The sequence below is a fragment of the Staurois parvus genome, unplaced genomic scaffold, assembly GCF_062004578.1.
Source record: "Staurois parvus isolate SC_StPar_1 unplaced genomic scaffold, SC_StPar_1.0 ptg000732l, whole genome shotgun sequence".
NCBI lineage: Eukaryota > Metazoa > Chordata > Amphibia > Anura > Ranidae > Staurois > Staurois parvus.
The window spans coordinates 372,971-400,855 of NW_028318528.1; the positions used below are offsets into that span (position 1 = coordinate 372,971).

The 27,885-nt window shown below is 42.5% G+C and overlaps 1 protein-coding gene and 1 non-coding gene across 2 annotated transcripts in view; one reads left to right on the forward strand and one right to left on the reverse strand.

Annotated features, from left to right (window-relative positions):
* The window catches only part of PIN1 (peptidylprolyl cis/trans isomerase, NIMA-interacting 1), a 31,919-nt gene extending 21,219 nt beyond the window's left edge, over positions 1-10,700 (reverse strand). Inside the window, exon 1 of the mRNA XM_089653975.1 lies at positions 10,560-10,700. Coding sequence (XP_089510101.1) covers positions 10,560-10,617 — 58 coding nt within the window. The 5' untranslated portion in view covers positions 10,618-10,700. The remainder of the gene's footprint in view (positions 1-10,559) is intronic.
* Positions 10,701-10,923: 223 nt separating this feature from the next.
* TRNAE-CUC (transfer RNA glutamic acid (anticodon CUC)) lies at positions 10,924-10,995 on the forward strand. The gene has a single exon. It is a non-coding gene; the product is annotated as a tRNA-Glu (tRNA).
* The last annotated feature ends 16,890 nt before the right edge of the window (positions 10,996-27,885 follow it).

Below are 27,885 nucleotides of genomic sequence, written 5' to 3' on the forward strand. Positions count from 1 at the left end.
GAAGCTCCCCTGGCAGCGCCCATAAGCAGTGGTCCATGGCGACCATTCCCGTGATCTGAAGTCATGTTAACTTCTCTGACTGCAACCATTTAGTGGTCAGTTGTAGCAGCTCATGTATCTGGAACCGAAGTGAATGACTAGAGTGATACTTTCTGCAATGCATCATGAGGATCTGGACAGCAACAGTCACCAAAAGAAAAGCTAAAACTACCCGCCTTAGCCAGGCATAATTTTGTGTGGCTGGCAGCGAAATCATAAGCCTTTTGCAGTTCACCTGACAGAAAAGGAGCAATGAGGTTGGCCCTGGTTGCTACTAAAGGCCACCAACATCTTCAGACAATTCGCTGCATCTGCATAGACTCCTTGATTCTCCAACTGTATTGCTTGGAACTGCTGAACCAGTTTTAACAGAGACAAGGTCTGTTCCTGGCATTATGGTAGCAGTTGGCTTCTGCAGACGTTTGTTTCTGGTGTGCCTAAACTTCCTCATGGCAGCAGCTGGCTTCTGCATAGGCCCCCTATCTGAACCAGGGATTTTACAATTTCAGTTCCGTGGCTTTAAAGTGTTACTAAACCCAGGACCCTGCATTCACTATATCTGACCTCCCACAGTACACAGAACATGGATATGCAATTATTTTATCAAATATAAACTGCTAAATACCTTTTCTCATCAACAGTATATAGCAGTCTTGTGACTTCTATCAGTGTCCAGCTGAGCACAGGTTAAAGCTTGTAGGAGGAGTTTTCATTCTGCTCGGATTGTCCTATGAGGCTGCATAACCTCTGATCCGCTGTCTGTTCTTTGCTGAATGGCTCTGTGCTGATCACATGCCCCCTTCCCAAATAGAAAAAAAAAAGCTAAACTAAACTGAGCATGTGCAGAGTGCCTCCTAGGGCTCTATATTATCAGCAGATGGACTGGGGACAGCAGAAGAAAGGGGGGGGGGGGGGGAATCAGAGAAGACAGGATCAAACAGCCTTTTTACACAATACAAAGGACCAACCCCTTATGTTCTACAGTGAGCATAACATGCATGTTTTACTGCATATACAGACTAAATTTACTGTTGTAGGTTTAGTAAAACTGCTTTTCTTGCTAGATTGCCTGTATCTGAGCACCAACTGAAATATTTCAGGGTCTGGATTACTTGCCAGCCATGTATTGTAAAAACAGTCTTTATTTCTCCAATAGGCAAACAAAGCAGATTATCTTCAGCATAAAACAAACAAAACAGTCCATAAACTCTGATACTAAACAAGGTTTTTGCTCACCTCCAGCTTAAGCTTGTCCTACAACAGGGTTTAAAGCTCCTGCCTACTCCTGAGGTCACAGAAGATCACCTCAGCAAATAAAACGTTCCCGGCCCTCTAATTGTGTCCTAGTCTACACAACACCATCTACACCTGCTGGTTACTTCAAGCCCTTTTAGAGCTCTCAATGAAGGTGGGGTTAATCCTGAGTACAGGCAGTTCCCGGGTTACAAACAAGATAGATTCTGTAGATTTCTTCCTAAAATGAATTTATATGCAAGTTGGAACTCTGGACAAAAAATTATTTTTAAGTTTTGGATAGCATAGGGAATGGTTAACTGGCCATGCAGTGGTGTGGGATTGCTGACAGGTCTGCTGGACAGTAGGTAGCAGCATATAGTGAGCAACAAGATGGCTGCCCAGCCGTTTCCGGGACCAACGTGATGTCATGTTGCCTCCATTCTTAAAGTGTTATTAAACCCACAACAGTACAATCAGTCTGTATATGCAGTAAAGCGTGCTTGTTATACTCACTGTGGAACCTAAGGGGTTAATCCTCTGCCTTGTGTAAAAATGTTGTTTGATCCTGACTTCTGCTTCTCCCCTTCTTCCAGTGTCCCCCTCTTATCTCCAAATAAGACATATCGTGTGGAGTCACTGTGCACATGCGTAGTTTGGTGTGTATTGCTAGAGGGGTTTTATTTTCCTTGGAAGAGTGCATGCGATCAGCCCAGGGCCAATCGGTGCTGTCCAGACAGAGGTCATGTATACTCCTAGAATTAAATGAAACTTCCTCCTACAAGCTTTAACATGTACTTTGCTGGACACTGATAGAAGTCACAAGACTGCCCTAACTGCTGATGAGAAAATTAGCAGTTTATGTTTACTAAAATAATTGGATTTCCATGTTCTGTGTACTGTTGGAGACCAGAGATAGTGAATTCAGGGTCCGGGGCTTAGTAGGAGTTGTATGTAAGTGGGATGTTTGTAACTCTGGGACTGCCTGTCTTCAAAACTTCTCTTATCGCACTCCCTAAAGGGACCACAACCCAAACAGTGATGCGTCTACCATTCAGGACCCATCCCTGGTGTCCAGTACAGTGGCATGAAATTATTAGAGTTTTCTGAAGGTAACGTTGGAAGCTCCCACCTCACAGCTACATTTAAAGAAGGGCCAATCACAGAGCTTTTAGATTAGTAACTTAAGCGGAAGTGCTCTGTGAAATCACAACTCTGATGCTTCAGCTGTTTGAAATACCCATGTTGTGATTACCACTACTGAGGATGTTCATACACAATATATTCAGGGGACTAAATTTTATTTAAAATAACTTTGTTACATTTTTGCCACAGAATCCAGTCATGTGGATAACCAATTATTGAAATGCACAAATAAAAAGAACCTGTTTAAAGATGACCCATGCATTGGCGAAGAAAGGGAATGACATAACAGAAATTATACCCACCTCCCACTCCAAAGAGCCTCGTTGATCACAAGCAATTTGTGTCTAGAAAAGAAGAAACTGGTGCAGTAAGAAGGGTTTTGCAAGCCCCTACAGGTCTATGAGAATGCAAAACCCATTTGAGGCAAGGAAAACGCACCTGTCAATGAATTCTTCTCAAACTGAAGTCATAATGCTGCCATCAAAGACAAGCCCAAAGCTTGTTGACACTTGTGAACATGATGGAGCAGTGGATGATCCCCAAGGAAAAATGTAAGGTAGCAGTATTAGAAATGTTCTCTGACAAACCAGGGATGCAGAACGGGAGACAACAGACGATCAGTGATAACCCCGAATCTAAAGAATGACTTGTCCATGATAACAAAACTGCCTGGTCTGGGGACAACAGTAGAAAGGTCCCCGGGGAGTATATGTAAGGAGTTTCTGGGACAAGCTTTGGCGTACTTTTAAACACAACTTTTATTATTTGAGCTGAATTTAATATTGAGCCCTGTTGGATATAACATTTTACAGAAGTCGTGAGATTGATCAGAGAATTCTGCTCTCCCTTCTTCCTGTGTTGTGTCTGCAACAGCTCATGTATTGTGCCGAGAACCTGACCGCCGCCATCAAAGTGTGCTGCTTTACTCTGGCCTCTGTGTCTGTGCTTCACTGTAATCACACTGCTTTGGATGGCTCTGCACTGTCATCCGCTGTGTCCATCACAGGTTTGCGCCAGTGCGATGTACCAGTAAATCTACTGTTAGCTGGCAGCAAGAGGTTAAATAAATAGTCCCAACCCCAATACAAAACGATTATTAGAATATTCATGCTATGCTCACTAGAATAAAAACAAATGGATGGAATCAGTTATGTCATTTCAGATGGTTCATACATTAATAAAATGCCCAAACTATCGCATCATGTTATCTGAAAGAAAACAAATGAATTTGTTTTCATTTTAATTTATTTGCAAATAGTTAAAATTCGTTACTATTGTGATTCGGATACTTGCAAATTACCAAAGCATGCAAATTTCATCCGAATTTTGATTTGTAAAGAAACGCATGGCAGTGTCTAAACCCAACCTTTAACCACTTAAGCTCTGGAAGATTTTACCCCCTTCATGACCAAGCATTACTGCACTTTAAATGGAAATTGAGCGGTCAGGCAACACTGTACTCAAATAAAAAATAATAATTTTTATATATATTTATTTATTTTCACACAAATAGAGCTTTTTTCGTGTTACTTGATCACAATTTTTGGGGTTTTTTTATATACTGAAATTAAAGAACAATGCTCCAACACAGGGTGGCTACTGTGGGTGCAGTCATTGTAAAAAAAAAAAAAAAAAGTGCCTCATGCTAAATAATTGCAATACTTTGAGACATGGACTTTTTAGGCACTGCAATTTACATTAAAAAAGTACAAATTTATTTAGGTTCACAAAGAAGACAAGAATTCTAAAAAAGATACAACATATTAGGAGAGGATCAGTGGCAGCTCTGGCAGGCAGGTAATGGACTGCATGTACATGTGATGGATGCTGTAGCCATGCAATGACATTTTGGCAATGGGTATGTAACTAGTGGTTGCTTATGCTGATATTATGGGAGTAATGCAGGAGGGTTCATCATGAACATATAGGTGAAACTCAAAAAATTTGAATATCGTACAAAAGTTCATTTATTTCAGTAATGCAACTTAAGAGGTGAAACTAATATATGAGATAGACTCATTACATGCAAAGCAAGATAGTTCAAGCCGTGATTTGTCATAATTGTGATGATTATGGCTTACAGCTCATGAAAACCCCAAATTCACAATCTCAGAAAATTAGAATATTGTGAAAAGGTGTAATATTCTCCGCTCAAAGTGTCCCACTCTAATCAGCTAATTAAGCCATAACACCTGCAAAGGGTTCCTGAGCCTTTAAATGGTCTCTCAGTCTGGTTCAGTAGGAATCACAATCATGGGAAAGACTGCTGACCTGACACCATCATTGACACCCTCCTTAAGGAGGGAAAGCCTCAAAAGGTAATTGCAAAAGAAGTTGGATGTTCCCAAAGTGCTGTATCAAAATACATTAATAGAAAGTTATGTGGAGGGGAAAAGTGTGGAAGAAAAAGGTGCACAAGCAGCAGGGATGACCACAGCCTGGAGAGGATTGTCAAGAAAAGGCCATTCAAAAGTGTTGGGGACTTCCACAAGGAGTGGACTGAGGCTGGAGTCAGTGCATCAAGAGCCACCACACACAGACAGATCCTGGACATGGGCTTCAAATGTCATATTCCTCTTGTCAAGCCGCTCCTGAACAACAAACATCAGAAGCGTCTTACCTGAGCTAAAGAAAAACAGACCTGGTCTGTTGCTCAGTGGTCCAAAGTCCTCTTTTCTGATGAGAGCAACTTTTGCATCTCATTTGGAAACCAAGGACCCAGAGTATGGAGGAAGAATGGAGAGGCACACACTGCAAGATGCTTGAAGTCCAGTGTGAAGTTTCCACAGTCTGTGTTGATTTGGGGAGCCATGTCCTCTGCTGGTGTTGGTCCACTGTGCTTCATTAAGTCCAGGGTCAAAGCAGCCATCTACCAGGAGATTTTGGAGCACTTCATGCTTCCTTCCGCAGACGAGCTTTATGGGGATGCTGACTTCGCCTGACCTGTACCCCATAGAGAATCTATGGGGCATTGCCAAGAGAAAGATGACAGACATGAGACCGAACAAAGCAGAAGAGCTGAAGGCCGCTATTGAAGCATCCTGGTCTTCCATAACACCTTAGCAGTGCCACAGGCTGATAGCTTCCATGTCACGCCGCACTGAGGCAGTAATTGCTGCAAAAGGGGCCCAAACCAAGTACTGAGTACAAATGCATGCTCATACTTTTCAGAGGTCCGATATTGTTCTATGAACAATCCTTGTTTTATTGATTGCGTGTAATATTCTCATTTTCTGAGATTGTGGATTTGGGGTTTTCATGAGCTGTAAGCCATAATCATCACAATTATGACAAATCACGGCTTGAACTATCTTGCTTTGCATGTAATGAGTCTATCTCATATATTAGTTTCACCTCTTAAGTTGCTGCACTGAAATAAACGAACTTTTGCACGATATTCTAATTTTTCGAGTTTCACCTGTACTGTGTAGACCAGTACTCTTAGATTTTAATCACAGTCCTTCTTTACAGGTGATTTGTGTACGACTTTCTGCACTATGGTGGCACTAGGGATATAGTTACTGCAGATTGCACGGCGGGGATGACATCTTAGAAGAGTCTTATGTGCATTTCTTGAACCACACTCTTTGCACTTTGAACGATAGCCCCCAAAGGAGAATCATATTGGCAGTTTCCCAACCTTTTAGGATTGGGGTGTGAGAAGGGTTCCATGGACTTTGGCTGTATTGTGGTCGAATATTATATTAGTAGTAAATGTACACATTTTCTACAGCTCTCCTCAGGCCTTGAAACTATTTAGAAGCACAGCTGAGAAGTTTCTTGACACAGAAGCTGACCCAAGGGTCCTTTTCACTCCAATGCTGGATATGTAAACGGATTATGGTTTCATGTGTTGTTGTTTGAGTATTTTTTAACCCCTACTTGAATTAGTGTATACATCACTTGTATCCTTAGAGCCCTTGATCCTTCTTATAGTTGTGTCCCCACACCCATAGTTGGTACTGCCAGAATAGAATACATGAAGGTGAAAAAAACCTTGCGCTTTTACAACCACTTTAAATAAATATGTACTTTTTTTAAATGAAAATTGCAATGCCTAAAAAGTCCGTGTCTCAAAGAATTTCAAAGTATTGCAATTTTTTTATTATATAAATGAAAAAAAAAAAAACCAAAGCGTTTGGAAAAAAAAATGTTTTTTTAAACGTTCTGGTATAAAACACTCAATAATAAAAAAAAAAAAAGAAAAAAAGAAAAAAAAAAAAAATCACATTTCTTTGTAAATTTAGGCCAAAACATATTCTGCTATAGGTCTTTGGTAAAAAAAAAAAAAAGAAATCCCAATAAGTGTATATTGATTGGCGTGAAAGTTATAGCACAAATGATGGTATACATACTAGATTTCTTTTTTTTTTTTTTAGTACTAGTAAAAAAGGTAGAGATCAGCAACCAACTGACATGTCCAGTGACACGAATACAGTGATCAGTGATAATACTGTCACTGTACTAATGACACTGGCTTGGAAGGGTTAACATCTGGGGGGCAATCAAGGGATTAACTTTGTGCCTAACAATGTGTGCTGCTTTTACTACTAGCTGTGTCTGCGTTTTCCCAGTTTGCAGTGACAAAACGCAGCCACGTTACTGCTCAGTGTACAGAGCCCTGTGTTGTTAGTAAACACAGGGCTCCTGTACTGTAATTCCCTAAGCTGAACAGCAGATCCTGGCCATAAATCATTGCCTGGGACCTGCTAATCGACTCCTGCTGTTAAGAATCACCAAACAGAAGGGGGTGGAGAGTGAGCGCCCCCCTACCCAGAAATACTGGATCAGTAAAAAGGCCCAAGTAGAATAAACACCGCTCCAGGTGGTGCGAAAGGATCCTATCCAACACCCACAGAGGTGCAAGCCCCGGCTTGCCTCCGGAGTCAACAGGAAATCAGAACAATACCTAGATTGTAAGCTCCAAGGATCAGGCCCTCCTATCCCTCTTGTATTGAACAGTATTGTTGCTGTATTGTCTCCCATTATATTGTAAAGCGCTGAGCAAACTGTTGGCGCTATAAATCCTGTATAATAATAATTAGGCTACACAATCCACTAAACCGCATGGATTTGAAGCATTGTATATAGATCTATATTCTGACATATGAGCACACAGGCGATATGATAGCGTGGGAAAACGCTAAGGAGTAAGCGCTATGGAGCATGAAACGTGTCAACTTTTTCCCCTGCTATCATATCATCTGCGTGCTCATATGTGATAATATAGATCTCTATACAGGCGTACCTCGGTTTACGAATGTAATTCGTTCTGCGGGACTTTTTGTATCGCAAAAAATTTGTAAACCGAAACACGGTTTCCTATAGGATTGTACTGAAAACCAATTAATCCGTTACGGAGGTCAGAAAAAAAAAGTAAAAAAAAAAAAAAAAAAAAAAAGTCTTATCTGTTCAAAACACTTTATAAAGTGCACTTTAAAGACAAATACTGTACAGGGACAGAATTGAAAAAAAAAATTCATAAATGCATCGAAAACCAATTAATCCATTCTGGAGGTCAGAAAAAAAGTTAAAAAAAAAGTTTTATCTGCTCAAAACTCTTTATAGAGTGCACTTTAAAGTCAACGGGACATGAATTAAAAAAAAAAAAATCATAAATGCTTTGAAAACCAATTAATCCGTCCAGAGGTCTTTAACCATTAGCCGCCCGGCCTATAGCCGTTTGGCGGCCGCAAAAATGCTTGAGATTTCCGGGTGCACGCCATTTGGCATACTCCCACACATGCGCAGTTTTCGCGCTTGCAGAGCCGCACAGTGGCGCGATCTGTCACCGGCCATGTACCTCGGACACGGCTGATGACAGATCTGAGTATCAGCCCCGTTGCCAGTACCATGTGACCTGCTGTGACCAATCACAGCAGGTCACATGACAGTTGTATACAATGGATGGCTTCATGCATGCCATCCATTGTATACTAGTGCCTAGCTGTGAATGGTCATAGCAGGTCACATGTCATGTGATTAGCTGTGGCCAAATCACAGCTAAGCACAAAAAAAAAAAAAAAAACCTGAATGAATCGATGTCATTCAGGTAAATGCTTGCTTATAGCAAAGTAATTCTTTGCTATAAGCAAATTGTGTAAAAAAAATATATATATACTGATCACTTCCCCAAAGTAGTACAATGTTAATATGGTAACATTGTACTACTTTGGTCATAGTAAAATATGAAAAAAAAAAAAAAAAAAATGTAATAAAAAATTAAAAATAATAAAACAATTAAAAAATATATATATATTTTTTCCATACTGTCACCAGTCAGTGTCCCTGTTCACTGCCATGCCAGTTATATGATGATGCTGTACTGCACTGGTGACAGTATGTAAAAAATAAAAATAGTGAAAATAATTTTTTTTTAATTTTTTCATTTTCCGAAAAATGACAAAAAAAAAAAATACAACTTCAAAAAACTCTCCATGCCTCTTATGAAGTACGTCGGACTGTCTACTCTGCAAAAAGAGGTCATTTGGGGGATATCTGTACTGTTCTGACATTCTTGGACCTCAAGAAATTAGATTGGCTGTCAGTACTTCAGGATTGATCAATATTCAGATCTATACCATAGTTTGTGAACTCTATAACTTTCCTACAAACTAAAAAATACATCCTAATTTGGGTTATTTTCACCAAAGACATGTAGCAGAATACATCTCGGCCTAAATTTATGAAGAACAATTATTTATTTGCAAACTTTTATAACAGAAACAAAGAAAAACGTGAGTTTTTTTCCAAATTTTCAGTCTTTTTTTGATAATTTAGCAAAAAATAAAAACCTCGGCGATGATTAAATACCACCAAAAGAAAGCTCTAGTTGTGTGAAGAAAATGATAAAATTTTAGTTTGGGTGCAATGTTGCATGACCGCGCAATTGTCATTGAAAGTGTGAGAGTGCTGAAACCTGAAAACTGGCCTGGGCAGGAAGGTGTAAAATTGCCCGGTATTGAAATGGTTAAAGCGTGCACTTTGAAAGGGACATGATAAAAAAAAAAAATCATAAAAATACACTGAAAACTAATTAATCCATTCTGGAGGTCAGATAAAAATTCAACAAAAGGTTTCTGTTGAAAACGCTTTATAAAGTGCACTTTAAAGGCACAAATACTGTACAGAGACATGATTAAAAAAAATATTAATAAATGCATTGAAAACCAATGAATCCGTTTGTATTGGGAAAATATTTTGTAAACCGAGGCAATATTGTCAATGGATTTTCATTTGTAAACCGGAAAGTTCGGTTAACCGAGGCGTTGGTAAAGCGAGGTGCGCCTGTACTAGGCGTCTATAAATCCACACGTTTTAGTGGCGTGTGCCGCCTAATTGTTCTGATCTCCGGCAGTAAAAAGGTGGTGCTGGGCAGGCCACATGTGGGCTTTATATTTGAACGCACTGTACAGCCAGCATACAATGACATCATACACGACGCACATTGCAGATGCATCCACCGTAATGACGGGAAAAACCAGAAGCAGCAAGTGAAGATTAGGGCAGTACAAGGCCTCCATGAACCCAGGAAGGTGCTGAACACTTACCTCTCCGGAGGGCAGCCAGGGAAACGTCCATACGCTCCAGACACCACTTCTACCTGGAATGTCCCATGAGTGAGTGGTCTCTCCCTCCCCCCCCCCCCCAGGCACTGTGGTTCCTCCTGACTCTCACCATTTCCTGTAGTGACCGAGGGACCACGGAAGGAACCATAGCACATGGTGGGGGGATACAGTATATGACACAGACACTCAGCACCCCCCCAGTCAGGCAACTATCCCCCTACGAGAGGCAGTTGTGGGCTGTGACAGGGCCTCTTTCATCTCCAACACCTCAGCCATCCATAGGGCATTAGGATAGGAATGCTCCCCATGCAGTCATGGTGTCTTGAGCACACAGGCCTGTTTTAAGTCCTCCCGCCTCTGGCACAATCCCCAATGCTGAAGCCTAAGGTGATCCAAAAATAACGATCGGTATGTACCATACCGATCGTTACCCTATACAGAATCGCCCATCCCCCCCTCAGAGTTCAGCTGAATTCCACATCACTCAGTAGTAAGCCCGACACCGTCCACAGCCCTGAACACACAGAATGCGTGCGCCACTTTCTCTCTCCCTCATCCCCGCTCCTCGTTTACCGGAGCTGCGGCTCATCCGCTTCTCCCACCCGGGTGGTAGTTTCTCCTGATCCGCCATCTTCAATCCTGCGTCAGACTAAGCTCCTCCCTTTGTGACGTCGCCGTTAGCTCGCCCGCCGCTACTGGCCGAACGTTGCGACGACTCTGCGTACAACGCAGCCACGCGTACTAGGAGCCCGCCTCCGACGTCATGACGAAAACAGAGAGTTTCCGCACGGGAGAGAGAGGCGTCCAATCAGACGGCAGAAGGCGAGAAGGGGGCGTAGTTTGGTGAACAGCATGTTAGGTAACATTTTACGCATGCGTACGGTTTTCGGCTAATATATAGAGTTAGCTATTGGATAAAAAAAGCTCTCAAGTAAGTTCCCTGGTGGTCTAGTGGTTAGGATTCGGCGCTCTCACCGCCGCGGCCCGGGTTCGATTCCCGGTCAGGGAAGTAAAGTTTTTATAGGTGTTATCTTTTATATTTTTGAGCTCCAGAAGGTTTTACTTGCTTTATGACCTGGGCAATTTTATTTTCTATTCAGCACTGCGCTACTTCAGCTGGCAATTACACAGTTGTGCAACGCTGTACCCGAAAGAAATTCCTATCCTATTTTTTCATACATACAAAAAGCCTTCTTTGGTGGTATTTGACGAGACACACTAGGTTATTTAATATATTTCATTATATGAATTAAAAAAAACAGAAAACTTTGAAAATGTGTTTTGTTTTTATTTTCTGTTATAAAACTTATCCAATAAAATCAAATGTCTTCAGAAATATAGGCCAAAATGTATTCTGCTACATTTCTTTGGTTAAAAAAAATCCCAATAATTGTACAGGTGTACCTCGGTTTAAGAATGTAATGCGGTTTCTAGGACGTTTCGTATTGAAAAAATTCATAAAACAGAATGTGGTTTCCCATAGGAATGCACTGAAAACCAATTAATCCGTGCCGGAGGTCAGAAAAAAGTTTTTAAAAAGTCGCTGTCACTATAGGTCAGTGCCGGTTTTTAAATGTAATTACCGGCTTTTGTTTTTCTTCACTATAGCTCAGAGAATCAGCTGTCACTTTTCCCCAGCTAAAAGAAACAAAGTTTCCTTTTAGTTTATTTCCCTAAGTTAAAAGAAACAATGTATCCTTTTAGTTTGTTTCCTGAAATAAAAGAAACAATGTATCCTTTAGGGCTCATGTACACTGCAGCTGATAAACTCACGTTTAGGAGCTGCTCAGCGTTTTTTTTCAGCAGCCCCTGAACTCTCCCTAATGTTCTCCTATGTGTCCATGTACACATCGTCGTTTACAGTCGTTTACAGGCAGTTGAGTTTACAGTCATTTTTTTGAACGCAACAAACTTGCATTCAGGTGTCGATTTTATCAGCGTATCAAATGCAAAACGCTTGCAAATGCAGCTAAACGCATTTATAAGCATTTGCATTTGCAATTATTTTTTAACTCTTCCAGTTCCCAATGCTGTCCAGAGCCTTTTTTCATCATGAAAAAGGCATGCAAAGCATTTTCAAGGTGCTCAGATGGACAAAACACTGAACACAGGATGTTCCTACCAAGCTTGTCACACATTGTAATGACCAATTCACTCCTCAGACCTCTCCCACCCTTGGAAACAAAAGATTTGTTAATGACCATTCACACCTCAAATTCCTCATGTAGACCCCCCCGCCAGGTGACCCTAATGACCCCTCCCTCCTCCAGACACCTTTCCCACCCTTGGAAACAAAAAAAATGTTAATGAGCAACTCACACCTAAGCTAATCTCAACACATACTGCTGTCTCTGCTTCTACTCTCTGTATTTCTCTGAAACAGTCTGAAATAGTTCATAATTTACCATTTTTCAGTGCATTCTGGGCATTCGGGAGGTTCTCCTGTGCTTATCTTTAAAAAAAACGCAAATGCACATAAACGCGGTATGCAAACGCAGCTAAACAGACGTTTTTTAACCTACGTTTTCCAGCAGTCAGTTTCCATCGTTCAGAAACGTCCCGTGTACATGGGGCCTTAGCTCCGGGGAAAGTGACAGCTAATTCTGTGAGCTATAGTGAAGAAAAAAAAAAGCCGGCAATTGCATTTAAAAATCGGCACCGACATACGCTTTGTATTGTGCAAAAAATTAGTAAACCGAGGCATTATTTTCAATGGATTTTCATTCGTAAACCGAAAATTACATTAACCGAGGCGTTGGTAAACTGAGGTGCACCTGTATATTGATTGGTTTGTGTGATGCAGATAACGTCTACAAACTATGGGATACACAGGGGTCAGAGAAAAATGGAAACACTACATGATTAGCAGGTGTGAATGTGAAAGCAGAAGTGATGGAACGTTCTTTTGTTTCCGCTGTGTGATGAGACACCTAGCCAGGGGCGGACTGACAACTCATGGGGCCCCCGGGCAATAGGGGATCATGGGGCCCCTGTGTCCTTGCCCAAACTCAAAAAAGTCTATGAAAAAGGTACCAGGGGCATCTCATGGGGCCCCCTACTGACCCCGGGCCCTCGGGCAGTGCCCTAGTTTCCAAATGGTCAGTCCGCCCCTGCACCTAGCTAACAGTTGTGAAGCTTCACTTTCGCCACTCACTGCATGCTCTGCTAGTAATATGGAGTCATGTCAAAGCTTACTGAGCTTCAAAGAGGGAAAACTGTTGGTGCCGCTGAGCTGGTGCCTCTGCGACTGAAGTAGCCAATCTATTTGCCGTGTCGCAAGGTGCAGTATCAAAGGTTATGACGATGTATACAGTTTCTGGGAAAACATCGTCCAATGAGCATAAGCGCAGTCGACACAGTCAAGTGAAGACTGAGATTGAGCTCTGCAGTCAATTTTGCAGCAGTTGTGTTCTTATTCCGGGTCACAATCCTGCGCAGTGTCCTTTTGTCTCTTTCAGTCAGTTGACCATGATGACGTGCTTCCGCTTCTCAGACAATGTTTTCCAGATATTCAGTGGCTTCCAGCAGATCATCAGCCAGTTCTGCAGGCCCTAGAGCTGGAGCGAAGGTGAAAGCCGCGCGTGCAGAGGCCTTATACCTTCAAAAAGAAGCTGCCTTGATGTGGCAGAAAGCAGAGAGAGAAGCCACCTGCTTGAGGTAGAAAGCAGAGCTAAAAGGTAGTATGCGTGTGCTGCAGACTCAGAGGGCGGCAGCATGAGCATCAGCAGAAGAAGGCGTGGTATACAAAACTATGATTGGTTCAGAAGGAGATCCGCTACAAGATCTTGAGGAAATAGCAACTCGCAATTCAGTGCAAAGGACTCAGGAATATATACAGAACCATGATCCAGACCACATTGTGGCAGAGTATGCTTCTATCAAGCCTGTCTCCAACATATTCCCACAGTTTCCCGACTTGACATACTGACAACCATCTCCAGATGTGTCTGTACCAGGGGCAGACTGACCATTAGAGCGCTCGACACTGCCCGAGGGCCCAGGGTCAGTAGGGGGCCCCATGAAATGCCCCTGGTACCTTTTTATAGGCTTTTTTGGGTGTGCTCCGTATTCTCAGCTGTAGGAGAGGAGAGGAGAGGAGAGGAAGCAGCGGGGATTTCAAATCCCCAGACCTAAGAAGCAGCTTTTTCTCCTCTCCTTGCAGGGATGACAGTACGGGCTAGACATCTGATTGGTCAGCACCATCCATGTGACAGTGCTGACCAATAAAAAACCCTCTAGCCCGAACTGTCAGCCCTGCAAGGAGAAGAGAGAAAGTGGTGGGGATTTGAAATCCCCGTGGCTTTCTCTCTTCTCCTTGAACAGGCTAGACGGCTTCTGATTGGTCAGCACCAGGGGCGGACTGACCATTTGGAAACTCGGGCACTGCCCGAGGGCCCGGGGTCAGTTGGGGGCCCCATGAGATGCCCCTGGTACCTTTTTCATAGGCTTTTTTGAGTTTGGGCAAGGACACAGGGGCCCCATGATCTCCTATTGCCCGGGGGCCCCATGAGATGTCAGTCCTCCCCTGGTCTGTACTGTCCATTAACTGTGAAGCTGTCCCAGCACTAAGAGTACACGTTAAAGAAAACAAAGATGATGTTAACACTCAGCAGCCATCACACAACATGGGTTATCATGTATCCTCCTTCAGAAATGGCCCTTTAGGATCCTCAGGGACTACTGATCTAGCAGAACACCTAATTTTAACAAGCTGCCCCGAGAATTATTGGGCATGGAAGACATCTTTCCAAGGTATCATCAGATTTCGGTCTTAAAGCTAGTGACTAGTGAAATGGCAACAAACTTCAATACCATGCGGGATTAAACCAATAGATCTGCATACCGTCTGCAAGATATGCGGATTTCTCAAGACTCTAAGTACAAGGAAGATCATTGTGTCTCTTTCCCACCATTCAGTTTCTTTACCAAGTTTATCGTCAACCATGCAAAGACTAGAAATGACCCAAGCTTCATATTCTCAATGTGCAGTAGCCAGATGTCAGCAAACACAGAGAAGATAGGAGCAAAGCATGGCAACAGACAATTGGCGTCAGTCAGAAAGACAGAGGTGTCAGCCACTGATGAAGATTTACATCCTAAAACTTTGAGAAGAAGTCTATGGAACCAAACAGTTCATGCCCAATTCATTCAAATGTTTGTGGGGTCCATGAGTGTTGGAATGAAGGCCCTGTGCAGGAGCCTAAATTGTGTTTCCCTCCATAGCTCATTGACTATAATATTGAAGCTTGCATGATATCCCTCAAGGAGTTTCTCTGCATCCATTGCCTCTGGGAGATCCTTAGCAGGGGCGGACTGACCATTGTGGAACTCGGGCACTGCCCGAGGGCCCGGGGTCAGTAGGGGGCCCCATGGGATGTCCATGGTACCTTTCATAGGCTTTTTTGGGTGTGATTTGAGTGTGGGCGAGGACAGAGGGGCCCCATGATCCCCTATTTGCCTGGGGGCTCCATGATTTGTCAGTCCGCCCCTGATCCTTAGGCCACTCTTTCAGGAGGGATTTGCAGGTTGACGACATCCCTTGTGATAGAGATGACTATTATACTTTAGAGATGTAATATCCTTCGAAAAAACCATGAGGAAAGAGTGATATGTCTTTGAAACACGTCACAAGCCTATTCCATTTATTGGCAGGTTTATGTAATCAGTGCAGTATTTTGTTTTTTATTTTATATAATGGATGTTGAACAATAATAAAATGTAAAAAAGCTGTTACAAATATTTGTGGTAATAGTGCCTTGATAGTCCCATGGGGGAAATTGTGGTTGGTCCCTTGTGATAGGAGGCAGGAATATAAAGTTGAGATGGAGTAAGTTTTTTGTTTCAGTATCCTATCCACCTCCAGGTGTTTCAGTGTGCCTTTTATAGAGCCAAGGCAGGAATAAGATGCGGAAAAACTATATTTTTGTGCACATCTAAATGCAGCACTACGGTAATCAATGAGCCTAGATACACAGCTCTGTCTACAGGCAAAAATATGTGCCATGTTTAGCAATGCACAAAAAATGTAGAAGACAGTTGCATCCAGGGCTGCACGTGGAAATGCACATAAACACTTGCAATTCATTCACAATTCCATTGCAAACCTCCGCAGCATGTAAAAGGACCCGTCACAATAGTAATTGGAGCACTGCAAGTGTGATTTGTCTATTCAGCAGACATGCCCAGTGATCACAGACAGGGCATCCTCAAATCTGTCACAAATTATTTCATAACTTCCCCAGTTGAGTTCTTGAGTGCCCCTTGTAGCAATCGTGCACATAGAGATGGATGCAAACCTCCATTTTGGCAAAGGCCTCCATCATGTCCAAAACCGAGTTTCTTGTCTTCCCCCCAGCCTGGACACCACCCCCCATTGACTTCTCCATCACATCCAACAACGCCACCGTCAAACCCGCCCCGCAGGCCAGAGTACTTGGTGTCATTCTGGACTCCAAATCGAAACGGAAGAACTTCCTGTGCTAAGAATGGGGCCCTATTCACCAAGCTGCTGACACAAACCTCCTTACCAAAATTCTGGACTCCAACCTATCCTTCCAGCCCCAAGTCCAATCTTTAACAAGCTCGTGCAGACTCCACCTCCGCAACATCGCCAAAATCCGCACGTTCCTAACCCCAGAAACCACTAAACAGCTCATCCACTCCCTCATCATATCACGACTCGACTACTGCAACTCCCTCCTCACTGGCCTGCCTCGCCGCTGGCTATCCCCGCTTCAGTCGATCCTGAATACGGCTGCCAGACTCATTCACCTTTCCAACCGCTCCGTTTCCGCCACCCCCCTCTGCCAATCCCTCCACTGGCTTCCGATTGCGCAGCTGATCAAATACAAAATCCTAACACTGACGTACAAAGCCGTCCACCATACTGCCCCGAACTACATCACTGACCTAATATCCAAGTACCGCCCAGCACGCACACTCCGCTCCTCACAAGACCTCCTTCTCTCTAGTTCCCTGGTCTCCTCCTCCCATGCCTGCCTCCAGGACTTCTCCAGGGTGTCACCCATCCTCTGGAACTCCCTGCCCCAACCCATCAGATTATCACCTACTCTCCTCTCCTTTAGGCGCACCCTGAAAATCCATCTCTTCAGGGAAGCCAACCCCACCCCCTGCTAACTTGCCGACCTCCTCCACTCTTCCTACCACTCCATCCCCCACAGCTATCTCCTCCTGTACCACTATCCCCTCCCTCCTAGATTGTAAGCTCGAAAGAGCAGGGCCCTCAATCCCCTCATGTTTTGCATTGTATTGGTATTGTTCTGTCACATGTTCTGTCCCCCTTTGTAATGTACAGCGCTGAGCGAACTATTGGCGCTTTATAAATACTGTATAATAATAATAATAATCTTCTATCATTTTCTACTCCCAAATCAGCTTCCTTCATCCCCCCTCCCTCTCTGTTGAGTGACATGTGGTCTGTATGATGCAGAGGTCACAGGCAATCAGGCTCAGCAGGAGAGCTCCAGGGCTATAAAATCCCAACCTAGCTGGTGCCCAGATGTCTGTTAGCTTCTCAGTCTGTGATATCGTAAAGCCATAAAACCAAGTCCTTCGCTGAGCTCAAACACATTCCAGGCAGGCGTAAAACGGACTCACATTTAAACATTGCCTTTTCCCCTATGATTTCATATCTTGGATTATGAAAGATTTACATAAAAATCAGGCATATACTTTAATACAAGTTGCCTGATATATTACACCCCCTAGCTGACATCTACAGGAGAGCAGAAAATGATATCTTCTTAACCGTCTCAGGCAGGTATGTCATATTTCATATCTAAACGTTCAGAAGATGCTTCTGCATATTCATCTACTAGTGGCCAGGCTGTTAAATGCACCGAGGGTAAGTTATGGGTCATGATATCAACTTGAAAGGGATTTTGGTTCTAGTTGGGGTCTCCACCTACACCTCCCTCCCCAAATGAGGCGATTGGTTCTCTGCTTCAAGTAGACACCATGCTGAGTTCCTAGAAAAGCTGTTATGCTTGGAGCAGAAAGCTAAGCTAAGCTGAGTTGAAGTTGAAGAAGCTCCCTTTTAACATTGGAACTAACTTTGGGAGATAAGGCCCTTTTGCTCAGAACACTTGAAAGCTGCTTAAACCAGGACTTTTGGCAAGTACTTTATCTCTCTAAATTCCTTTCTGTTATCTCTTTGCTGTGTGATTGCTCTCTGTATATTTATATATATATATTGGCTATATCTTTTTCTGTAAATATTTTTATTGCACACTTTTGACCTTTTAGTAATAAATCTTACTTTCTGAAAGCGTTGAACTGTTTCTAAAGCTCTTTAATGCAAACTAAGAACACCTGTCTCTGAAGAGCGCTACTGTGTTTGTTTAAACCTCTGTATACCCTGTCTGCGGTGACAGTGGTATACGGACGATTATTCAACCATCATAGTGTTATTGCGGATGTCGCCGAGTTTCCTCTTTCTCTGTACAAAAAGGAGGTGGTGGCAGTGTGAAGGGTTAATTGCGTAATTAACCTGGCCCAGTAACAATCGCTCTCAGGCTGCAGACACACAGATTGTGGTCCATTAGCTGGAAAATCTTTGTGCAGGGTGCAGCTGGGCGTGGCATTGTTACATACATGACCGTTTTAGATTGGCTAGTCCTTCGGTCACGAGTTTGGTGAGAAGGGCTGGGGTCTGACGCTGCGATCATCACACCCCTGTAAACCAACATTCCTTTTACATGCAGTGCATGCACAATGCCTATGATCACGCTATGGAGGGGAGAAAGAGGAATGAGTGTTGAGGGAGTTTTAACCCCTTCAATACCAGCAGGCTTCTTTGCTTCCAAAAAATTGTGGCAAATATTGAGATCAACTTGGGGTAATTTTCGAGGTGTTTGTACTGTCCTGGCATTTTTATTTGACATGTTTTACAACAGAATGTAAGGGAAACCCATTGGTTATTAGATAAAGTCCAAAGAAAAATCTATTTTTCTAAAATAAATTACAGTGTTACATGACGGAGTAATTGTCAAACAATAATAGCACTGAAAACTGAAAAAGGACCTGGTAATGAACGGGTATTACAGACTGGTACTCAAGTGGTTAACCACTTCAAGATACTTTCACCCCCTTCCGGTCCAGGCCAATTTTCAGCTTTCAGGGCTATCACATTTTGAATGACAATTGCACGGTCATGCAACACTGTACCCATATGAATTTTTTAGCATTTTTTTGAGACAGATAAAACTTTATTTTGGTGGTATTTATTCACCACTGGGATTTTTATTTTTTTGCTATATAAATGAAAAAGTCCAAACATTTTGAAAAAAAAGTGTTTTTCTTATAAAATTTTGCAAATAAATAATCTTTCTTCATAAATCTTGGCCAAAATGTATTCAGATATCTTTTAATAAAGAAAAAAAAATAACCCAAATTAGTTTATAACCAAAAATTATAATTTTTCAAACTTTTTTTTACATTTTTATTTTTTTTTATATTATTATTTTTTTTTTTAACATACTGTCACCCTAGCAGTACAGTGTCACCATAGTGACACTGTACTACTTGTGGGGGGTGATGAAGATTTTTTTTTTTTTACACTGATTGCTTTTACATTCATAAAGGCTGTAAAAGCAATCATTTCTCCTTCTCTCTGACTGCATTCTTGCAGCCATTAAGAAATACTGTGTGAGCTGTGATTGGTCACAGCTTGTCACATGGTACAAGGCTGTTGTGAATAGCCTTGTACCATGTGACCTCTGTGATCACGGGTGGTGATGAAGATTTTTTTTACACTGATTGCTTTTACACCCATAAAGACTGTAAAAGCAATAATTTCTCCTTCTCTCTGGCTGCATTCTTGCAGCCATTGAGAAATACTGTGTGAGCTGTGATTGGTCACAGCTTGTCACATGGTACAAGGCTGTTGTGAATAGCCTTGTACCATGTGACCTCTGTGATCACGGGGGGTGATGAAGATTTTTGTTTACACTGATTGCTTTTACACCCATAAAGGCTGTAAACTCAATCATTTCTCCTTCTCTCTGGCTGCATTCTTGCAGCCATTGAGAAATACTGTGAGAGCTGTGATTGGTCACAGCTTGTCACATGGTACAAGGCTGTTGTGAATAGCCCTGTACCATGTGACCTCTGTGATCATTCACTGATTTTACACGTAGTAAGTAGCAATGTCAGCAAGTGACATCTTGCTTACTACTATGATTACTATGATTGGCCAATCAGTGATCACATGATTGGGACCTCACACAGAGGTCCCGTACAGCGATCAGTGTTCCCAGGGAGCGCGCACAGGCAGTGAATGTGGAGGCTGTTTATAAACGGCCACCCGCTCCTGCACTGCTCCCGTCCGGCCATTTATGTACTTGGGCTGGACGGGAAGTGGTAAAGACAGCGCATGGTTAGCTTGGTTCCACTTTAAAATTACGCTAAGGGATCGTTTACACTTGCGGTTGGGGGGGGGTAAAAACACATGGTTGATCTGCATTTTACCACTTGCCAGCCCCCAGCCACTTCCCCATAAGAAGCAGATGGAGGTGTAGGCATGCCACGAATGCAATGCCTTGTGGCTAAAATATCCCCTGTCATTTTATTTCCTACAATAAATATATTCTGTTCATTAGCCATTGAGGTGCTTTATCCTTTATTGTGAGGGGTTTTGCATGCACGGGCACTACCACCCGCTGAAAGAGACCCATTCAAATGAATGAGGCTACACTGCACCTGCCCCAACTGCATGCAATGCACACAGCACAGTGCGTACACCATTTATAGGGTAAACACCCTATAGGAAGCAACACATCGCATATGTAACAATAACCTAAGACCGATAGACAAGACAAAACAAGACATTACTTATTACCCGATTGGTACACTTTTGGGATTCCCCCATATACACATACGTTTACAAACCCTCTAGAGAAGAATATTTTTTAGAACAAAAAACTTCAAGCTGTGTTGTAATTAGGCCTTCTGCCACTAGTTGGTGTTGTGTTTCCTTTACAGTCAGCTCAGATTTGGGGTCATGGTTCTCGGGCTTTCAGCGTGCGTCGGTAGCATCCCATGACATCTGTATGAGACACTTCTTACAGCATCCAGAATTCATTGGCAGATGCATTTAAACTGCATTTGACCTCCTTTTGACCTGCGTCATTTGACCTACTTCATGGAGGTGTTGCATTCCCATAGACTTGTATGGAAGTTGAAAACCTGTGGAAGCGAACAAAAACCGGTCAGCACAGGTCCTTGGACAAATATTCACAAAATACTTCTAAAAATTTTCACGTCTATGTGAGTGTAAGAACGTGCATTATATTGACTGGAGTTCTGCTTTAAATGCCTACACTCAATATTAGCTTTACAATATTTATTTTGCAACATTTTTGCTTGGTTTTCTTCTTTAACCCCCCTAGCGGTATTCCCGAGTGTAGCTCGGGGTAAAATGTCTGTACCAAAAGCGGTAACCCCGAGCTACACTCGGGCTTACCATGCGGCGCTGCATAGGGAGTCCCTGCAGAGCTTACCTTGTCCTTCGCTCCCGCGATGTGTCCCCTGCAGCGTCCCCGGCCATCTCCTCCGGCTGATGCCGGCATCCGGCTTCTGTGTTCTGGTCCCTGTGACGTGGGGACGTACGGGCGCTGCCGGCGGCGGGAAATTTGAAAATTTTAAAAAAATGTCATTTTTTTCAAAACAAATTTTACATAGTAAAACATTGCTGTTTCAACCCATTTCACATACATTTTGTCCCGAGTGCTTTGTCCTGTGCCCTGCCTGCATTTTGTCTGTTCTTTCTGCCTGGAAACTTAGAAAAGTCCATGGCGTCCAAAAAGCGTCCCTTTAGGTCAAAAGCGGGTTTAGATCAGCTAGAGAACAGCGATAGTAAATCAGAACCACTTGCAGAATTGAGTGATAATGATTCGTGGAGAAATTCGTCATCGGACACTGAAAACAATTTTGCGACTTTGCTCAGCGATGTGCGAACTTGGCGCTATATTTCAAATCTCAGTGTTTTTGGTTTGATTATATTATTGAATAAATGTATTATTATTATATTATTATTTTTTATGATTATTTATTAAATTATAATTTATGATTTCGTGTTTCAAATTTTATCCTACCCGGGATGTTTAATAGACTCTTGTTCAGACAGATTTCAGTGAGTTATTCCTAAATATTACAGCCTACAATAAAAAAAACTACATATTTCCATGCAAAATAATGGTACCGCTTTCAGTACCAAAAATCTGAAATAATCATACCGCTATGGCGGTTAACAATGTTACCCAATATATCCTTTGCTTTAAAATATATATGATTTGGGAACTTTAGCTAAGATATTTTCACTTTATTGGTGAATAAAGATTTCATATACATGAAAAACAAAGTACATCAGTTTAAAAACCTATAGAATAAAATGAAGTTGATTGAAAGCATTGTAGTTTTCCTCAATAGAAACAGACCCTTAACAGCTTCCATGGCCCATGTAGAGATTAGGTTACAGCCCCCACACTGGCCATCTGCCCGGCTAGCTCAGTCGGTAGAGCATGAGACTCTTAATCTCAGGGTCGTGGGTTCGAGCCCCACGTTGGGCGGCTAGTCTTTTGTGAAAGTGAAGAAGCATGATCATATATATTTGAAAACTTTCCACAGTACATTAAACATTAATTATAAAATGTCAATTTGGAGAAAACTTATTATTAAGCACTGAATATAGTGGTATAAATGTCTGTGATGGGAAAATATCATTTCATTTTGAAGCAGCAATAGTGATTGACCCACAATGGGAACAGACGCATGTTAATAGTGAACTATCAGTACAGCCTTACATATTAGGATAGGTTTGTGAGTTGCAATTCACTTTTCTCTTCCTCCCATTACAACAGATATGTTGGCTCATTATCAGGCTTTAAGACACCCATGGAGGCTGACCTGTTTCCTGCCTGAGCTCAAGGGTGATAATTGACCCATTGTGTAGGCTGCTGGAGGAGGGGTAAAACTATCAACCTCAGGCCTGTACAGACTGACATTTCTGACATCTAATAGAGGCAAAGTTTGAAAATCCTAACCTTTGCTGGTGACAGACACTACTTCTTGGTCTTGATGTGCTATACCCAAACCTGCTGAAGTGAGTCAGTTGGCCCCTACCGGGAGCCTGTGGGTAATTTTAATTCGGGACTCCTCAGAAGCTTTTAAAAGCTTTAAAAGTGGTGGCCTTGTTCATAACTGGCCTGAAAGGTGATCTTGTGTTGCATTCAAGGGAGGTCTGAAGGTCTCTACCAAATTTTTATGCACTGCCTTCCATGAGTAAGAAACTCTATGAGTAAAAAAGAACTGCTGCTTACACTCAGATTCCATTTCCTCAAAGGAATAATAGCCAACATTTGGAGTTGACACTTGCAAGACACGATCAATAAAGGTATGAGAATACATATTGCACTAGTGGCACGAAAAACTCTTCAATGGTCTGAGTCATCTCTTTGATCCACTGGGTTCTTGACAGGAACAAGGAAACATAAAAGATAATAGTCATTAAAAGTTTGTCTACTTTTGTAGAAAAATAAGAAAAACTTTTTCCAGATAGAGTTCAGTTTAGAAAATTTAGTCTTAAAGTGATACTAAAGGCAAGATTTAAAAAATAGATTAAAAGAGATTATCCAGCTCTGTGGCACAGCTAATCACATGGTACAGATGGGCTGTGATTGGCCCTGTCTGTACCATGTGATCACTGTGACCAATTCCAGAGATCAACTGTGACCAATCACAGAGATCAACACAATAATACACAATGGGCGTGCGCGTGGTGTGTTCTGGGGGGACGTCATATGACATCCACCTAGAACGCTGAATGTCTGAATGGGTGGGAAGGTGTTATACTTACCTGCTCTCTGTATTCCACCTCTTTTGGCAGTCACTCTCTGTCAGCTCCTCCCTCCTTTGGGTGCTAAGGTGACACCAGTGCATGCGTGTTCCTGAGTCGGGATGTGTGTATCCATAGACACATACAGCACTGGCAAGCCATTCCATTCTCACAGAAGTTTGACTGACAGCAGCAGGAGTCTATGTCTGAGCTGTGCTGTGTTTATAGAGATAGGCAGCACGCCTCTGGATCCAGTCTACGTGAGTGCTTTCCTAGAGAGTGGCTTTCTATGGGGGCACTAACCAAAAATGAGGAGCCTGGAGCACCGGCAAGGGACCCCAAAAGAGAAGGATCGGGACTGCTCTGTTGAAGACCATTGCACAGAGCAGGTAAATATACCATCAGGGGTGGACTGACCATTGGAAAACTCGGGCACTGCCCAAGGGCCCGGGCTCAGTAGGGGGCCCCATGAGATTTCCCTGGTACCTTTCATAGGCTTTTTTGGGTGTGGTTTGAGTGTGGGCGAGGACACAAGGGCCCCATGATCCCCTATTGCCCGGGGGCCCCATGATTTGTCAGTCCACCCCTGTATACCATGTTTATTATATTTTAAAAAATCAAGGTTTACGATCACTAAAACTGCCACCACCTTCTAACACCTATGCTAACCTGTGTAAGAAAGATGTGTATACTTACCTATTTTCAGGCTGCTGCAGTCCGGTCCTGTGAACTCCCCTGCAGCCACTGCAGGGAAATGAAGAGAGTGCTTAACAATGACTAGTAAAGCCTGGAGTGGTGTCACCAATAGATTTCAATGCCCCATCTGTTGTCGATGCTTCCTCCTCTCCCCTGCAGCTGCATATGACTGCGGCCAGATAATGCAACAAGCCTGGATTGGCCTGAAAATAAGTACATTTATTCGTCTTTCTTACACAGGATAGTTAAGGTGTTAGGACGTTAGGAGGGGTAGGGGACAGTTTTATGGCTTGTTAGGTGTAAGCTGGAATTCCATTTTGATAATTCCCCTTTTCTTGATCATTAGAGTAAAAATAGAAAGATCTTTATTCCAACATGGATGATATTTCATAGGCTTTTTAAAAATGGCTTTGAAAAAAAAATTATAGGCAAAATTGTTGGTCCTGACTGCTGTAGGAATTATTGATGCCTTCCTGTACCATAGGAGATCCTTGTTGTTGCAGTGAAGCTTACATTTCAGCAGTATACTACTGCATGAACTCTACTACATCCCCTAGATTTGGTGAAACAATTTACCTTTCAAAAGAATTGCTCACTTAGAAAACTTGTCAGAACTCCTCAGACCCAGCAAGTTTTTATTGGTGGGTTCTGAGATAAAAGCAACCTTGTAATTGGAGAGCCGAGTGGGACTTCCTGCAGTGGGAAGCACATTGTCCATTACGAGAAATTCATTTCTACAATGGGTTTGTGGTTGTGATTACTATAATTCATCCTGCTGTACCTAAAGTGATAGTAAAGCCTAACAATTATAATCTCAAATGTACAAGGCCCTTCCCTCCTACTCCCGCCTCCAAGCTAATTGTGGGATAGCTGCTGGTGTCTACATTGTACCTTTGTTATAGGAACAAGAAGTCCTGGGAAGCTGGACTGAGGGATCTGGAACCTGTGGAGTGTACATTAGAAAGCGTGTTTGCATCTTTATACATCATCAGGAAGGACCTGATGGCGAACGTGTATGCAAGCTTGTGTGGACACATGCTCATATATAGCTACATTTAGGGAGTTTATGCATAAAACATTTGTTTTAACAAACATCCGCACAATCAGGGCAAAAATTGCCAGATTTCCTCTGTTATGTGTGGTTCCTATATTGTCAGTGCCATCCCATGGCTACAATAGGCTTGTTTCCTGATCAGGGGCAGACTGACCATTTGGAAACTCGGGCACTGCCCGAAGGCCCGGGGTCATTAGGGGGCCCCATGAGATGCCCCTGGTACCTTTTTCATAGGCTTTTTTGAGTTTGGGCAAGGACACAGGGGCCCCATGATCCCCTATTGCCCGGGGGCCCTATGAGTTGTCAGTCCACCCCTGTTCCTGATTGAAGTAGTTCTGTGAAAAAAAAAACATTCTGGCCACTACATGGCACTGAAGATATAGGATCTACACATATTAGAGAAAATATGGCAATTTCTGTCCTGATCGTGTGGATATTTATCATTTACTCACAGTAAACCTTTCATACATAGATCTCACAGAGTTACTGCAGGACATGCAAACTGGCCGGCCATTGGCGCTGCCACCTAGCAGTCTATTTAAGCTCCGAATTTCATGAAGAAATTGCTGAATGGTCTTTAGTTTATACCTGCAACCTGTTACCAACCTAGCTAACCATAGGGTTTTTTGCCTTCCTCTATGTCAACTGTAGGTATAGGATTGTGTATATGGAGGTTTTTCACTTATTTATTCTATGTATTTTTTTTTTCTATTCGTTTAACGAGATTGACCCATGTCTTTTTTCAGCCTGGCTAACCATGTAACTAAATAAGCACAGTTGTATGACAGGCCTTCCAGTTGTGTGATGAGACTTCTAGATCTCGCAGCATCTTCAGAAGAAAACTCACCACGCTGAAGGTTTGCATACCATTTCTTCACCATTAAGTATGATGGGCAATGGTCACCCAATGTTTCCATCGTATGCTTCTGAATTTCCTTTGGTGTTTCCTTCTGCAGGAAGAGGAACATCATGATGCCTCGTAGTTCAAAGCTTGTGAATTCCACCTTCGTCTCTGCAATGCTTTGTTCAATTACCTGCATTCATTGAGAAAACAGAGCTCTAATCCAAAAAATTGGCATAATATCACATGAAATATCACTCTTTACAACTACAATAACAAAATTGATGTTGCATGTTGGGAAAGGTGTCGGACTGAGAACTTTTCAGCCTTCCCTTGTACCTCCCTCTCCACAATGTAATATTAACAGAGCCACACTAAGAAACTTTTACAATACAGGTTTGAAGGTACTAGTGAAGCTGAGAACTGAGCTGCCACCATTAGGATTCTTATTAATTCAGATGATGTGTCATTCCTTCCATGGTGCTGAGACCTAGTAACACACATAAAGTATTTACAAACATAGAAAAGTAAAATTCCATCATATTAAGCTATTTTGGTTAGACATTACATTGTGTGCCAACATGACTTTCTTCTGTTTTGTGCCACATAAATGGAGGATGACGAACCCTTTGCCTAAGTTGGACAAATACAGTCACCTAGCTCTTTCATGGTAGGGACAGATTTCTGTGGGCTAAAGAGTGTGTACCTTGGTGCCATATTGATAGGTGGGCATGGTGAAAGATGGGTGTTCGTCACATGGTTTATTGTTATATTTTTTTCATGTCCTCCTCCATTAGTTTTCATTTGTGACCCTTGGTGTTGCTGAAAGACTTATTTTTCCAAACATGATTACTATATAATGCCCGTTCTGTGTTACTGACTGCCGTTCATACTCTGTTCAATGTCTGAATGGTGAAGTAACTTCACTCAGGGGGAACAGCTCAACATAGCATATTAGCACAGGCCTGGGAAGATCAATGTCCACCAGTCTAATACTCCCCTGCAGGGGTGGACTGACAACTCATGGGGCCCCCGGGCAATAGGGGATCATGGGGCCCCTGTGTCCTTGCCCAAACTCAAAAAAGCCTATGAAAAAGGTACCAGGGGCATCTCATGGGGCCCCCTACTGACCCCGGGCCCTCGGGCAGTGTCCGAGTTTCCAAATGGTTAGTCCACCCCTGCTCCCCTGTACTACATGCATTATCAAGGTTGCCCACTTTGATAATGCAAGCGGCACAGATAGACATATATTTCCTCGAATTGCTCTCCACTCTTTGAGAAACGGGGGAACAAAACTTAACAACTATTAAAACATTTCTTTTTTTTTCGTCAGATTTTGTTTAGTATGTTGTGCCAGGTTGCAAGAGGAGTCCAGAAGGTCCATGATGGAGAGACAACAGGAACCATACTCAGGCCCTGGAGTCACCAGTTGGCAATCATTACAATAGAGCCTGCT